Source organism: Falco rusticolus, chromosome 13 (assembly GCF_015220075.1).
Source record: "Falco rusticolus isolate bFalRus1 chromosome 13, bFalRus1.pri, whole genome shotgun sequence".
In the NCBI taxonomy this organism is placed as follows: domain Eukaryota; kingdom Metazoa; phylum Chordata; class Aves; order Falconiformes; family Falconidae; genus Falco; species Falco rusticolus.
Genome location: NC_051199.1, coordinates 28055075 through 28069995, shown reverse-complemented (window position 1 = coordinate 28069995; position 14921 = coordinate 28055075). Strand labels below are relative to the sequence as shown.

General features: G+C 53.0%; 1 protein-coding gene across 2 annotated transcripts in view; it reads left to right on the top strand.

The window, feature by feature from the left end:
* LOC119156743 (schwannomin-interacting protein 1) overlaps window positions 1-14921 on the top strand; it is a 183260-nt gene that overhangs the window by 132567 nt on the left and 35772 nt on the right. For both annotated transcript variants that reach the window (XM_037407017.1, XM_037407018.1), the window contains one exon: window positions 10055-10564. In XM_037407017.1, coding sequence (XP_037262914.1) covers window positions 10055-10564 — 510 coding nt within the window. The remainder of the gene's footprint in view (window positions 1-10054; window positions 10565-14921) is intronic.

The window sequence follows — 14921 nt, the reverse complement described above, 5'->3', positions numbered from 1 at the left end:
AGATGAGATGGCTCACTCTGTCATCAGCTGAAGCAGAAAGGGAGAGCAAAGAGGGGAGACATGGACACACACACCCCCAGTGCACACTGCGGGCATCCCACTGACCAGCCCATGCCACCTGGCACCGTGCTGCCTCTAGCAAAATAAATGCTAGGAAAAGCTGTGGAGGAGAAGGCTGTGCAGGGAGTTTGGTCTCATCCCTGAAACTGAGAGGAAAGGGGAAAAAAAGCAAACTCAAAACAGTTCATCCTTAGCCTGTTTATTGAACTGTTATGTTAATATTGCATTGCTGCGAATGGCTGTATTAAGCATATCATAAATCACTAGAGAAAAGCAAAGCAGCGGTATGTACTGCTGTAAACCTGAACTGCATCTAAATGTATATGGGCTCGTAAAGATGCAGAGACAAAGAAATAACAAAAGATAATTGCCCTTGACTGGAAACTGGGAATCAGCAACAGTTGTAGGCTCAAAATTAAATGGTAATTGAGCAGATTGATGGAACCAGATCCCATCCTTTGAAGGGCACCTGCAGCAATATCTCTTTCAGCAGTAATTAACTGCACCTTCCCCTCTCCTGGTGCAGAGGTTCCCTCCATGTCCCCAGCTGTGGCTGTTTTAGGCTGGGTTTATTTATGTGTAGCCTGCATCCGCCCCTGAGCTGAGCTGAGCTGGTAAAACTCCTTGGTATGTATTAGTCTTGGGAAGAAATTGCGTGACTGTGCAAGGACTAGCCTAACTATTTCTCCAAACCATTTTCTGGGACTCTCATTTAATAGGGTTGGGCAAGAAATGATTCACTGTAAGATATTTACAGTCCCAGAAAAAAATTCTCAGCCCTAAATCAGGCAGTGGGCTGGATCATCTGGGGTGCACAAAAAGTTGGGAGAAATTCCTGAATGTTGGTTCTTGCTCTAAACGTGACCAGTCCCAGCTCAGCCAGCTGGGATGAAATCTGCTGCGATACTGACCGAGCGCAGTCCTCCCTGGTTTTGTTAATAATTACTTTCCAGCCCCAGCTATGATACCCAAAGGCTCCTGAGGCAGATAGCGCTCTCCTCATTGAAAATTAATTAAGGGGCTGATTCCATCCCCCTGGTCCCATAGCCCTTGCCCCACACATCTGTGGGGCAGCAGCAGTTCTGCCCAAAGGATCGTGGGCAGGAGGGGTTTCTGTGCAGAAACACTGCATAAACCTTCTCCGCACATGTTAAAATCTGTGAGTTAATGCATTTAGTAACCAACATAAATATTAAGATGCAGCAGCACTGTTGTGGACTCGTGCATTTGAAGTATTTCAGCTATTTCCCTACCCGCATTCCTTACCCACATGCCTGTGAAACCAGTTTATAAAAGGGCATTTTTTTCCCCTACAGCTTGATGATTGCACCGAATTCCAGAGGCCTTTTGACAGATAAGGAGGATCCCTGTTGACCTTGCTTTTTGTTTACCAGCCCTCCTGTGCCTGCCGGAGGGGAACTGGCACAGGGAAGCAGCCCTGGCAGGCTGGATAACAGAAGGAAAGAGGAATTCCTAACCTCACGAGTGTCAGTCAACCCCAGCCACGTGTCCTTGTTGGAAAAATAGGGGATAGCAGACATAATTCTGGCTTGGCTGAGACGAGGAGGAGAAGGAGGGATGATGATCAGGTTTCTAAGGTACCAAGCACATCTGCATCAACCCGTCTCAGCTTCCCAGTCCCCAAGATGGCACATGCTTCACCCGAGGACAGCGGGACAGTCAGATGCGTCAGATGCGTTGGGTGGTGTCGTGCTGGAGGGGATGGGCATGGCCAGGGCAGGCTGGAGGAGATGGACATCCACACCAGGAGGAGTTGAAGGAGAAGGGATAATCAGAACTCTTCACCTGGAGATAACCATTATCCAAGCAGTCCTTGGGGAATGCTGGCACCGGACTGGTAATAACTTAATTGCAACCCATTTACTCCTTGAAGGGTATTTTTGGTAATTGCCTTTAAATGCACCTTTGTTAAAGCAATGAGGCAGAATTCACTTCCTACTGATTTCAGCATAATTTCAGTTTAAACATATTCAGGTGGTAATCCTCGCCTTGCTGAAGCAGTGATAAACCCTCTGGTGTGTGTATCAGCACATTTCACAGTATTTGGGAATAAAATTAGTTATCCTGGCTGGCGCCGCTTTGGTCTCCTGAATGACAGATCTCAAGAGATTTCATCCCTTTTCTGTTCTACTATACTAAAATGGTCAAGAAATAATTTTAATTTAAGGGGATTTTTTTCCTTCCTTGCTTTCTCCTTCATAATCCACTGAGAAGCAGAAAGGCATGGTGAGTGCTGCTGAAAACGGAGGCGTGCCCTTTCTTCTTCCTTCCCCACCGTTACCTTTTTGAGTATTCCCCAGACGTCAGACTGTGAATTTGTCGTTGAGTTTGGTCAGAGATGCATATAAAAAGAGTTAAATTAGATATGTAAGAGAGGCTGTTTGAAAAGCTCGCCCCTTTTCATCCACTTGGTTCATTCATCCTCCATCCTGCAGCAAATTATTTAGAGGAAAACCAGTTTGGGCAGGACCATCTTCTTTATTCTCCAATTTGTACAAAGGGTGGGAGGCGAGGTGGTCTTCGCAGGTGTGTTAGGACACCAGTAATGGCCATTTGTGCAGCCTTTATACTGTCGCAGCAGCATTGGTGTGGCCATCGTAGACAGCGGCAGCCACAGTCCCCGTGCTGCGAGCCCAGTGGGGTGGAGAAGAGCTACGGGGGGTCTGGGGTCCTCTGGGCCTCGGCGAGGGAAGCCCTGGCAGAGGATGAGCCATCCCGGCAGCTTTTCTTGCTGCAAGAATTGAATACCGGTATGGGGAACTGGTGCCTGACAGAGCCAAAAAAGATGAAAACAACCTAAGAGGGCATTAGTTCTGAGACACTGCCGTTATCCCTCTCCTCCGCCTCTGTTACCTCCTCTGACAGCAGAGGAGCTTTAATGAGAGCGTAATCACTCAGACTCTTGCTGCCTCGTGTGATTTCCCTCCCCCCTTATCCCCCCTCTAAATTAAGCAAAGGATTAATTTGCTAAATTTAAATAGTTAAACCTGCAAATCCAAACGGCAATGCACAAAAACAATTGCCGCAAAGGTTTTGCTGGCAGCCGCGTACACTGCGCTGTGCCGTGGCCCCCAGCTCCCCCAGGGAGGCTGCAGCTGCCCAGGGAGGGATGGAGCTGGCCAGCCCCCATCTCCATGCCCCACCAGGCTGCCGGTGAGTGCCTCATCCTGTTAGTTTTTAAAGGAAATGGCATTATTTTATGTGTTTTGTGTGTTTCGTTTGTTGCTGGAGTCTCGTTGCAGAGTTGCACAGGGCTGGCTGGGAAACATGGAGCCATGCAGCATCCTTGTGCTTCTAAGTCCCAAAGCCAAACCATCAGGGTTTTCTGGCCTATGATAGGGATAACCCGAGTGTGCAGGGACTGCGGGATGTTATCTGTGATTTTTGGAGGGGAGACACCCTTTGATGTATGAATAAGCATTTAGTAAAATCAGTAAAAAAATGTTTGAAATACGAGTTGCAGTGCCAGTTTATCTCAAACGCGGCGAGTCAGCAGCACACAAGGGCATTTGGTTGCTCGAGGTTTTAAAAGTTTGTGAAGGTGCTGAGGACCACACTGCACAGGGCTGGAGCTGTAGCAGCGGTCTGGATGTGCACCCACTCTTCTGAAATATTTATCCCTCTGAAGGGATCACAGAATTTCTGTTCTGATCTGTAGACTGCTTTCAAGCATTTTCATCACGAGGCTCTTCCCCTGCTACTCTCAAGCCAAAGCAATCTCGTTTTCTTCCTTTTCTGGTTTTATTTACTGGTTGTGGATGTATGCTGCCAGCCCCAGGAGTCATGCAGCACTTAAACAGGGCTCAAATGCTCCCTATAACCAAAGCACTGAGCAAAACCCCATCCCAGGCTGCTCCCAGAACAGCAGAAATCCCATGAGGTGGGAAAATCTTACAGGTGAGAACTTGTGGTCAGTAGAATAACAGATAGGGCAGGTAAAAAATAATACAAGGCATTGGTGCCTGGCTGCATGGCTGAGCAAGGGACAGCAGAGGCGCGGGTCCTGCCTGCAGCAGTGAGGACAGCTGATGGAGGGAATAGCACCTCTGCCACGGGTGTATTTATAAATGCATTATAGTCATCACTTCTGTATGAGTGATACATCCCTTTTCCCAGCAGCATTTGAGCTTAAATTTGACCTTTTTTCATTCTGCCGCCTACTCTGATGTCTGTGGGAATTATTTTAGAGGCACCAGTCTGCCAAATCGGTTGTATCTGGGACTCTCAGCATCACCTGGGCAAATAGTTAAATAACACCAGCTGCAGCTGAACACAACGAGAGGAATAGTCCAACGTCCCCAAGTCGTGCTTCCATCCTCCTGCAGTTGTCCCTGGCACCTCTGGTAGCTAGTGGTGGGACCTTGGTGCAGCTTGTCCTGTGCTCTGCCATGTGCTGCAAGACATCCATGGGAGGCTGGCACGGCACGACACGGCATGGCCCATCTCGGGCAGGCAGCAAGCCAGGGCTGTCTTGCACAGGAGTTTGCTAAACCTCTCCAGTAGAGCTCAGAAAGCGTGAGTGGTTCCTCCCAGCACCAACTGGGGGCTAGGCTGGCTGCAGGGGATTAATCAAGCAAAGGGTACTAATAGGAAACAGTGACAGATGTCAAGTGTGTATTGCTCCTATATATAATTTGGCCTTAAAACACAAATTCATGAGTTCCTGTTTGCTTTCGTAATCTTGGAAGGTGTCTGTCACCATGGTATCTGTGTGCTGCAGGCAGGACAGAACAAGGATCCTCTTCACACCAAAAAAAGCAGGGGTTTTTTTCCTTGGAAATGGTGTAATGCCCATCCTGAGCTGTGGGCAGAAAATGGGGGGGTACACGGGCTGGTGCTGCCGAGGGACACCCTGGATGGAGGCAGCTTGCAGGCTCCCTTCCCTCCTCCTCCTCCCTAGACAGTGCCAGCAAGCTGGGCCATGGCCAGCTGGGTACAGCTGTGGTTCCTGGAACAGGGAACATTTACCAGGGCAGATGTTTTAAAGATGCCTGAGAATTAAGGCGGTGGCGTGAATGAAGCCAGGGACCCTTCTGGCTCCTGCAGGCTTAGGAAGAATAAACCACAGCTATTGCACTTGGCTTACGCTTTAAGCAAAAGTTGGCAGATGCATTATTTGTAATGAAAGATTAGAATACCTCCACAGCATGTTCAGCAGCAACAGACCCACAAAATGTGTGGAAGAAAACTTCTATAGGAGAGGAGGAATGGGTAAAAAAAAAAGGTCCTGAATATAAATGGCCAGTTCAGGGACCAAGGAATATATTGGCTCTCTGATTTTTGGGGGCCTATGCTCACTTAGGTGTGTGTTGGGGTCCAACACGGACTCCAGGCAAATGCTGACAGCCTTTCTGCTGCCCGTGGGATGACAAAAACCAGAAATACTTACAGAGTGGTTGTCCTATGAAAAGGAAATGTGCATTGATCTCAGTGCAGTTCTTTTCCTCTTTAGGGGTAGTGGGAAGCATAAATTCTTTGTGTTCAAAGGAAACGATGCTTTCCTGTGCTATCTTGGGGCAGGTGGGTCCGCGACATTTCCCCAGCAAGTCCCTGCCTGCATAATGACAGCAGTCAGCTCTGCGTGGAAGTCAATTAAAGAGAAATCCCCTCAGAAACCCCAGCCAGACTTTTACACACAGTTTCTTTGGACTGGTTCTGAGTCTAACCTCGGGCTCTCAGTAGGCTCCACGTTGCACAAGTATGAGCAGCAAACCCATTCACTATGAGGAACACCATCCAGTTTCAGCTGAAAGTACCCAGAGGCTGCAGCTCTGTCCTTTTCCCTTGAAACACAGCCCAAACTGAACTAGCCCACCTGGAGAGCATCTGGCTGGGGCTGCTCTAGGAGAGGGGAGACTAAATGGACAAGCTGGCAGGAAAGCCAGACTTTCAAAGCTGGGAAAAATCCAAACTTTTTGAAAAGTCACAATCCAAAAGCATTTGGTTAAGAAAATATCAGATCAAATGTCATCATTCGCTACTGACTGTGCTCAAAGCCATCACTAGCTGGCCGCCTTGGGTATCCGAGGACTGACTGATGCCAGGGACTCACCGGTTTTCTGGTGGGGCAGGTGGGCTTTGTGGCCCTCTGCTCCCATCTCACTGCCTGCATCGGGCAGCACGTCCTGTGCGGGGCTGCTTAGGGTTCGGGAGCTCAGGAGGGTGCTGAGCGGTGGGGGAGGTGAGGACCCAGCCAGAGGAGGTGTTCTCATACTTAGGGAGTTGTATGATGTCTGTGAAGGCCAGGAGGAGGAGGCAGCTTCAGGGTGGTTGTGACTTCCCTGCTTGCCTGCCTTCCTTCCCTGACCCAAAAGCTTCTGCAATTTAGCACAAGAGAAAGAGAAAGAACATAAAATGCATTTTAGAATGGGGTTAGTGTAGTGCCGGAATGGTAAAACGAAATAAATCTAATAGCTTATGATAATATGCAAACTGGCTTTTAAAACAGCACTGCATTCATCCCATGAAAGTAATAAGTATCTTATTTTTGATATATTTCTGTTTCAGAATAAACTCAACATGCCTTACTTGTACTAAAACCTTCTTTGCACTGAATAAAATAACTGTAAAGCATGTTCTTTCATCTACAAGGGCTTGTGTTCACACTCTTCACCCTTAAAAATTCAAATGAATTTCAAGTTTTTCATTGCATTGGAGAAGCAACCTATTTGATGTGGGCTTGTAAATGAGATAAATTACATATGTGTTTTGAATAACAATATCTGGTTTCTTCTTGTGAATGGTCGAGTGCAAATATACTCTCCACATATAATTAGAAATGTAGAGGGCTTAGTACAAGATTAAAAATGATCGTATCTGTCTGCTATGAAGAAAAGTAAAAAAAAAAAAAAAAGAGAGAGAGAAACTTAGAAAATCATCAGACACGTGTATTCTTGTTAACCTCATGAGAGAACACCATCGTTTGAAGACAGGGCAGCAGGCAGGCTGTTGCAAGGTCTGGCAGTGTGGAGAAGCAGTGCCGGGGAGGCAACCGAGCCAGCCGCGTTGGCTGAACAGTGCTCACCGTGGCTGGAAAAGCCTTGTTGCACCCAGAACCGGCACGTTTGTAGTGGGAGGTGGCTGCCACCCACAACATGCCCCTCTGGGCATCACGGGCTGGTGCTGCACTGGGAAATTTGATGTACTACACAGGAGAGGAGCTCTCATCTTCCACAAGATGTTATCAGTGCTCTCCTTGCATCGAAGAAATCTTCCGAATCAATCAGGTTGTCGTGGTGTATCCCCGGCTGGCAACTCGGCCCCGCTCAGCCGCTCGCTCGCTCCCCCGCAGTGGGATGGGGGAGAGAATCGGGAGGGTAACAGTGAGAAAACTGGTGGCTGAGATAAAGGCAGTTCGATAGCTGAAGCAAAGGCCGAGTGCGCAAGCAAAGCAACCCAAGGAATTCTGTCGCCGCTTCCCACGGGTGGGCAGGTCTTTATGTACAGCCCCAGCAGAGCCGGGCTCTGCGTGTAACGGGCGCTGGGAAGGCAAAGGCCATCGCTCCCAGCGTCCCCCCTTCCTCCTTCTCCCCCAGCTGTACGTGCTGAGTGTGACGCCATATGGTCTGGGGTACCCTGGGGTCAGGGGGGTCAGCTGTCCCGGCCGGGTCCCCCCAGCTCCCGGGTCCCCCCAGCTCCCGGTGCCCCCCAGCCCGCTCGCCGTGGGGTGGGGTGAGGAGCAGCAGAGCCCTGGGCTCTGTGTGAGCGCTGCTCAGCAGGGACTGAGCATCCCGGGGTTATCGACGCTGTGCCCGCCACAAACCCCAGACACGGCCAGTGCCGGCCGCCGTGAAGAAAATTAACTGTACCCCAGCCCAAAGCAGCACACAGGCACACCATGAGCTCCTATAAATAAAGCTTTCCACAGCCTGTGACTGCCAGACTGGAGACAATAAGGCAGCTCCTCCGCTTTGCTCAGCAGATATTTGCTTTTTAGGGTGGTGGCGACACTAAAATAGACTCAAATAAAGAATTGCGCCCTGCAAAGTATGTCAAATGCCATCCTCCTCCTAAACTTATAGGTGTGCAACTGGTAAAAACTTTTGCCAATATAATCCTTTTCCAGCATCGAGGCTTAACTCTTTGCTTCCTGTCATTTGTTGGAATTATCTTTAAAACTGCATTTTACACGGTAACTGATTTTGTAAGTCCCAACCACAAGTGCCAGGAGCCTGGGAAGCAAGCAGGGACCGAGCGGGGAGGAGGGATGCAGCCCTGAACATGGGTGCTCTTGGGTAACACGAGAGTAACTTGGGATAATCTGTGCTGGTAACCTGGAGAGCACCTGGTAGAGACACTTAACCAGAGAGGTTAATATCACCTTGGCCAAATAAGCTGTACTGCTGTTCACCGTGTGTCATACTCCTGTTTTATCCTTCCAAGCTGTGGATAGGAGCCAGGGTCACTGGCCCCACACGGCACGCTTAGCTGGACAAAAAGCAGGTGTCTCCATGACACCTAAACCAGTTCAGCCCAAGTCTGCCCCAGCTCCCGGCAGGTTACACAAATCTCCTTTCTGTCTGCGTTGTGCCGTTGCGTTTTTGGTACCCTGCATGGGTTCCTGGGAGTGAAGCCATGGCCCTCCATGGCACTCGGGCACTGCTACCAAAGAGATGGGGGTTAAATAAGACTCGCAGGTCGGCAGCGTAGGCATGGCCTCCAGTGCAGCTCTGCCACTCCTTGGGATGAACAGCTGCGTAGCGAGGAGTTCAAAAGCCACGGGAGTTAACTGGCTGCAGATGTTCCCTCCTTCCTCCCTTTACCCCCTTTGGGTGAAGCGACAAACCAGGCTGGACCACCGGCATGCAGACATGTTATGGAGCAGGAAACCGTAGAGGAAGGGACCCCCAGTACTGCCACGCCAGACCCCTGCCCCCCCCCCCCCGGGTGTCTGTGCCACAGACAGGCTCTGGCGTGTGTACCACTGCTTGGTATCACCCCACCACCCCACCCCACCGGACAGCTCTAAACCCCGCGCAACCTTAAGGATGTGTTTCTTACATAGTTTTCCTATTTCTGCCAAAAAATAAACTCTCGATCCAATTAAATGGTTGAATTTAATTAAGACTAGTTGCTGGCTCTCCCTCTGCCAGACCCCAGGGCTGCAGGAATACATCCCCAACATTCTCCCTACTCCCTGTATCTGCTGGTCTGGGTCTGTAGGGACCTGCCAGAGCTGGATGCTGCCGTGTCTCCCAAAGACCGTTCCGGGGGTGCTCTGCCACATGATTAATGTTCCCCATTTCAGCCACGCAGCCTGGAAAGCTCTTCTTCAAATGGATTTGGGAATGGGAACATTTGTACGTTAAACATGGCTTCAGTGACCCAGAATATATCAAGTAAATTAGGGGTTTTAGCTTTTTTTTTTTTTTAGCAGTTATTTATAGGCCCCTCTTAACTAGTTATTTGAAATTACTGCCAAAAAAGAAAAGGAAAGAAACGGGAGAGTGCGGGAAGCGGCGATGCGCCACGCGTGCCCGTGTGCACCCTGGGGGTGGCACTGGTGGTGGCACTGGTGGTGGCACTGGTAACGAGTGACCGAGCCCACGCGAAGCCCCACGCGAAGCCGGGCCCCCCGAGCCCGGCGCAGAGCGATGGCGCAAGGCGCCCTCCCGGCCACCGGCGCTTCTCCCGGCAGAGCCACGCGGGGAGCCCGGGGCAGGCGCTGCGCACCCTGCCCGCAGGCAGCGGGGCGGGGGCTGCGGGCGCCACGGCGGCGGTTCCCGGCCCCCCCCGAGCGCCGCCCCCCGCCCGCTCCTCCCGCTGCCGCCCGCGGAGGGCGCTGCGCGCGCGGGGCCGCCTCCTCCCCGCCCCGGCCCGGGGCCGCCCCGCGGCGGCTGCAGCGGCGGCTCCGGTGCTGCGGGGGCGGCCCCGGCGAGGCGGGCGGCCCGCCCCGGGCCGGCGGTTCCCGTGCCCGGCGGGCAGGGCCGGGTCCCGGTTTGTCTGACGGGCGCCTCTCGCTTCTCTCCGGCAGGACTCCCGGGAGGATGGGATGGATTTAGGGAGCGACGCCGGCAGCAGCCGCTCCAGCTCGGAGTCCAACTCCAGCAAAGCCACGCCGTGCTCGGAGGGCAAGTCCTCGCCGTCCCCCAGCAGCCTGGACCTGGCGGCGCTGGAGGACTCGGAGGAGGAGGAGGAGGAGGAGGACGGGGGCTACCTGCCCTCCCCGCCGGCGCGCCGGCCGCCGCCGCGCTGCCCCGCCGGCGATGCCCGCTGCCGCGCCGCGCCCGCCCGCCGGAGCGGCTCCCCCGCCGCCGCCGCGCCCCGCCGCCCCGCCGCCTCCCGCCCGCGGCCGCCCCAGCCCCAGCGCCCGCCGCCGGTACCCCCGCAGGAGCGGCGGGCGGCGGGCGGGCGGCGGGGCGGCGGGGCGCAGCCCCCTCGGGAGCCGCAGCCGCCGGCTATGGACTGGGCGGCCCTGGAGAGGCACCTGGCCGGGCTGCAGTGCCGGGAGCAGGAGCGGGGCCAGCGGGCCAGCCCCGCCTCGGTGAGTCCCGGGGCCGGGAGGGCGGAGGAGCGGGCGGGCGGGCGGCGGGTGCGGCTGCCCCCGGGGCGGTGACTCGCTGCTCGGCCGCGGCCATGCCGGGGGAGCCGGTCTCGGCGCTGGGGGGTCGCGGTGGGGATGCCCCCCCCACCTCCCGGGACCGGCACCCGGTGGCGCTGGGGCGGCGTGGGGTCGCGCTGAGGAGGGGTACGCGCCCCCCAGCCCGGTGCGGCGGTGCCTGCGGGAAGCGGGGGGCCGGAGGAGGTACAACTTTCCCGGGGCATCTCCGGGGGGCGGCAGCGGGGACGGGCAGCGGCTGGTGCCGGCGCCCGGTGGGGGCGAGGTGCCTCCGCCAGCGCTGAGCCGGCTCCAGGGGTGGTTTTCCCTGCAAAAACTGAGGAAGAGCCGCCTTCCCGCTGGCTGGGGACACTGGCGGCGCAGTGGGGGGTGTTCCCCTTGCGGAAGGGAGGATGACAACCTGCTGTCGGCCAAGACGAAGCCTCAAAACGTGTTTTTACAGAAAACCCTGTAAATTGTTACGCGGCTGCATCATTTGCAGAGTGTTTTAGGAATTGCCCGTAACTTCGGAGATGCCAGGCGCAGCCATGGGCAGCTGAGCAGGCGCTGCACGCGTGACACCATGCCGGCGGAGACTTCCATCACATATGAATTAAAAGGAATCTACAAAATCTCCCAAAACCGCTGCAGGAGCCCTCGGATGTGATGACACACATGATGAGAGATGTGTGCTTCGCCACCATGCCCTGCGGCCTTGCTGCTGGAGCACTTCATGTTTTTTAAATTATTTTTTTTCCCTTTTTTTTAAGGCATTCCATCCCTTGACTTCCTGTGAAGTCATCTGGCTCAGGGAGGTGGGGATTTCCCCCTAAATCCTCAAGTTACACCTAATCTGAGAGAAATCTCGGTGGGTGCTGGATATGATAAATAAACTGATAGAGGAGTGGGGCAGCTGCTGTGCAGGAGGCTTTTTCCAAAGCCTGAACACTGTAGCCTCAGTGCCCTGAGGAACCAACAGGTAACATCCCTAATTACAGTCATTTGTGCAGAAACTCAGCTTAAAAAAAAAAAGGGGGGGGGGGGGGGGAAGCAACTCATTTTTGTGGTTTGGGAGCTCATTGCTTCAGCGTTATCTGATAAACTCCTGCTGCCCAAGCTGCTGGCAGCATCAGCAGTGCTGGAAACTCTTTGCCTCCAGGTGTGTGCTTAACGAGGTGAGGTATCACCAAAGGAATTTTGCCTCTTCACCTCTGTAAGGATTTTCCTCCTCCATCCTTCTGTTCCCTCGTGCAAGCACGAAGGCACTGGAAGGCATTCACGGCTGCTTCACGCCCTGGCTTGTCCTGCCCAGAGTCAAGGTTTACAGCGTGTGCTTGCAGCCTGAGCACTCCTCAGCAGCATGTGGAGCCAGCTAGAACCGCGATGGCCACCCAGATCTGGGCATCAGGGAGCCCAGTGCCTTCTGAGCATCTCCCCATGGGTAGGGCTGAGCTGCCAGTCCTCTTATGCTCACCAGCAACTGGAGTTTTCCGCTCTGCAAACATGAGTTTTTCAGTGTATGTGGCCCTGGAGAGACCTTCCTCAGCCCTTCACCCAGCCAGTGGTCCCAGAGGCACGTGAACAAGGAGCTTTCCCAGTCTCGTCTTTGCTGCTTCGATGCCCGGATTCCCCTTCCCCTGGCGCAGAGGGAGGAGGAGGAGAAGGTGTTCCAGCTCTGCTCCCTCCATTGCCTGCCTGGGGCAGAGGGAAGGGGCTGTTGGCAGCAGCCCAGGCCCTGCTGGGCAGGGGCATTGCCCCCACACACACACACACACACCCCCTGCCAGCTAGGAGGTGGTTTGATGTGGCTGTAGCACCCAGGCTTATGCCCCATCAGCTGCAGGGACTCAGTACCTTGAAGGCTAACTAAAACCAGATTGAAGAGAAGAATCTCCTTTTATGTTCGGGTTTGTTTTTTTCCTCCTGCCCTTGACATTTTCCTGTGGTTTGGTATCTTGTTATTTATAACAAAACCTTGCCTTGCCCTACTGGAAGCTCAAGTGTTTGTAAACATGAAAATCATTAAGTGAAACCATCCAGGAAGTAACTACAGAGAAACGGACTAGCTTGCTCCAACTGCTAGCAGAATATGTTAGAAAAAGGAGAATTTCAGTGCTATAGGCCTTGACTGGTGTAGTCTAAAATGATCTTGTCACCAGGGATGTGGTGTGATAGCAGCTGTTGCTGTGAGGGGAAGCATTTCTTGGGCTGGTTTGCGTTATCAGGAATCCAGTGTAGATGTTCTATTAAAGAATATAAAATCCTGAGCGAATGCTGTGAGATTAGAGGAACAGAGAGTTCTTTCTGCTGTTGGTACCTGTATTTAATTGCTTTTTATCGTGCTGCAAGAGAAGGCAGGAGAGAGGCCACTGCTCTGGGGTCTGCTCGCCGTCGGGTCAGATGTGCTGGGAGAAGAACCCTGCCCACTCCATCCCTGCCTCCTGTCCCTGGCTGGCAGCATCTGAAGCTGGTTTCAGGAGTTTCTGGTGATTGCAAGCCAGCAGTGACCTGTGCCGAGTCTTTGCAAGCCAGCAGTGACCTGTGCTGAATCCCTGCAGAGGGATGTTGGTCAGGCTGGAGTCCCAGGAGAAGAGGAAATTCACGGTTCTAAGGAAATACTCACGTGGGTTTAGGAGGTTTTCTAGGCAAGGAACATCTGGGCTGAAATGCAAGGAGTGCTCAGGAGGGCTGCAGCTGGGCTAAGAATATTTAAGCTGAAGAGGGACCTTCGGTCACCTCTGTACATGCAGAGATCTGCCCCAGGTTGCTGGGAAGGTTGGAAAAAGAGAATATTAATTACATGGGAATGGCTGTTATCTCGCTTCCCGATGTGATTGCACAACACAAAGGAGACATGAGGGGCAAGGCTGGTTCCTCAGGTTGCATACAGGGTTGAGAAGCTCCTACCGGGGGAGCGTTTGGAAGAGGCTGGTGACTTCTGCTCAGCATCAGCAGCCCTGTTAAGTGATGCTCGTGAGAGAGCACAGGACCAGCCGGGCTGGGTGGTGCTGGGCTGCAGGTCTGTCTGTCCTGGCCATGCCGTGGCCATGGGCAGGTTGTTCTCAAGGTGTGGGCTTGCTGTAATACCACCCAGGTCCCTAATGCCGCATCAGCATGGTGGCTCTGCGAGGGCTCACATGGGCCAGGTACCCATGGGAAGATGATGTCTAGAAATGCAGGCTGTTTCCTCCTTTCTTCCCCAAATGAGGGTGAAATGACTGTTTCTGGAGCTGCGGGTCAGCCGAGCTGCCTGCAAGCCTGCTCTGGCACGCACAGACCCAATGAGTTGCGTTACATGGCTCTTGAGTCTGCCCGGCATCTACTTAAGAGAAGAAATGACATCTTTTCTGAAGGCAGTTGATGCTTAAAAGGTTCATTTAAAAGGTGGTTGGACCAATCTCATCACCCAGCTGCATGAAGCCTGCCCCCTCCCCTCTCTTTTTTTTCCCCCCCTTTGCTCAACTCCTGGCTGTATCCAAAGCGGTAACAAATGTGCCGTGAGATGATTTATGGTGCTTAGGAGCTGCTGAGGTGCTTGGGAAGCAACGGTGCTCTGCTTGCCTTTTCACTAATGGCTCTAATAAAATCCAAATCACCATTAATGGTTTTAATATTCTTTCCATTGCATCTCCGAGGATGGTAATTACAATCAATAGGATGTATTTTCTGAAAATAATATCTGCAAATTCCGTCGTCAATTAAAAAAAAAACCAAAAAACACTTGCAGGAGAGGAAATGGCACAGCCAGCCGACTCACCCTCGCAAAGAGACTTGGGTGCCTGTGACAGTCTGGAGATGAATGACACTACCGAATGAATTTTGCTGTCCACAAAGCAGGCTTATCGCAGGCAGTGGTGATAAAAGCTCATCCCTGCGGCCTCCAGGACTTCCGCAGAAGCCTTCTGCATGGGTAAGGGTGTGCTGGAGTCTGGATTTTCCCTTCTCATTGCTAAAATATTCCTGCATACACTGTGGAGACAGACAGACACCGGTTAGCTGGTGCCTTTGGCAGGACCTGTAACACATCGCGTATCAGCACCGTCTGCCCAGGCACGTCACAGCCTCAGGCATGGGGGCTCGTGTGTTTACAGTGTGTTAGGAAGTTAAATTTGTTTCCTTCTGACTTGTTTGATCCTTGAGGCTGTCTTGACTTAGTGGAGGTGGGCAGGGTGCTCCAGCTTTGCTCAGAGCTGTGTTTGATGGGCGGCCAGCTGCCCACAGGGGTCTGCAGACCCCTTTGGGGGGGACCTGGAAAGGTGGCGAAGAAGAGCCGGAGGCAGTGGTGGCAGTCCTAAACCTGCTG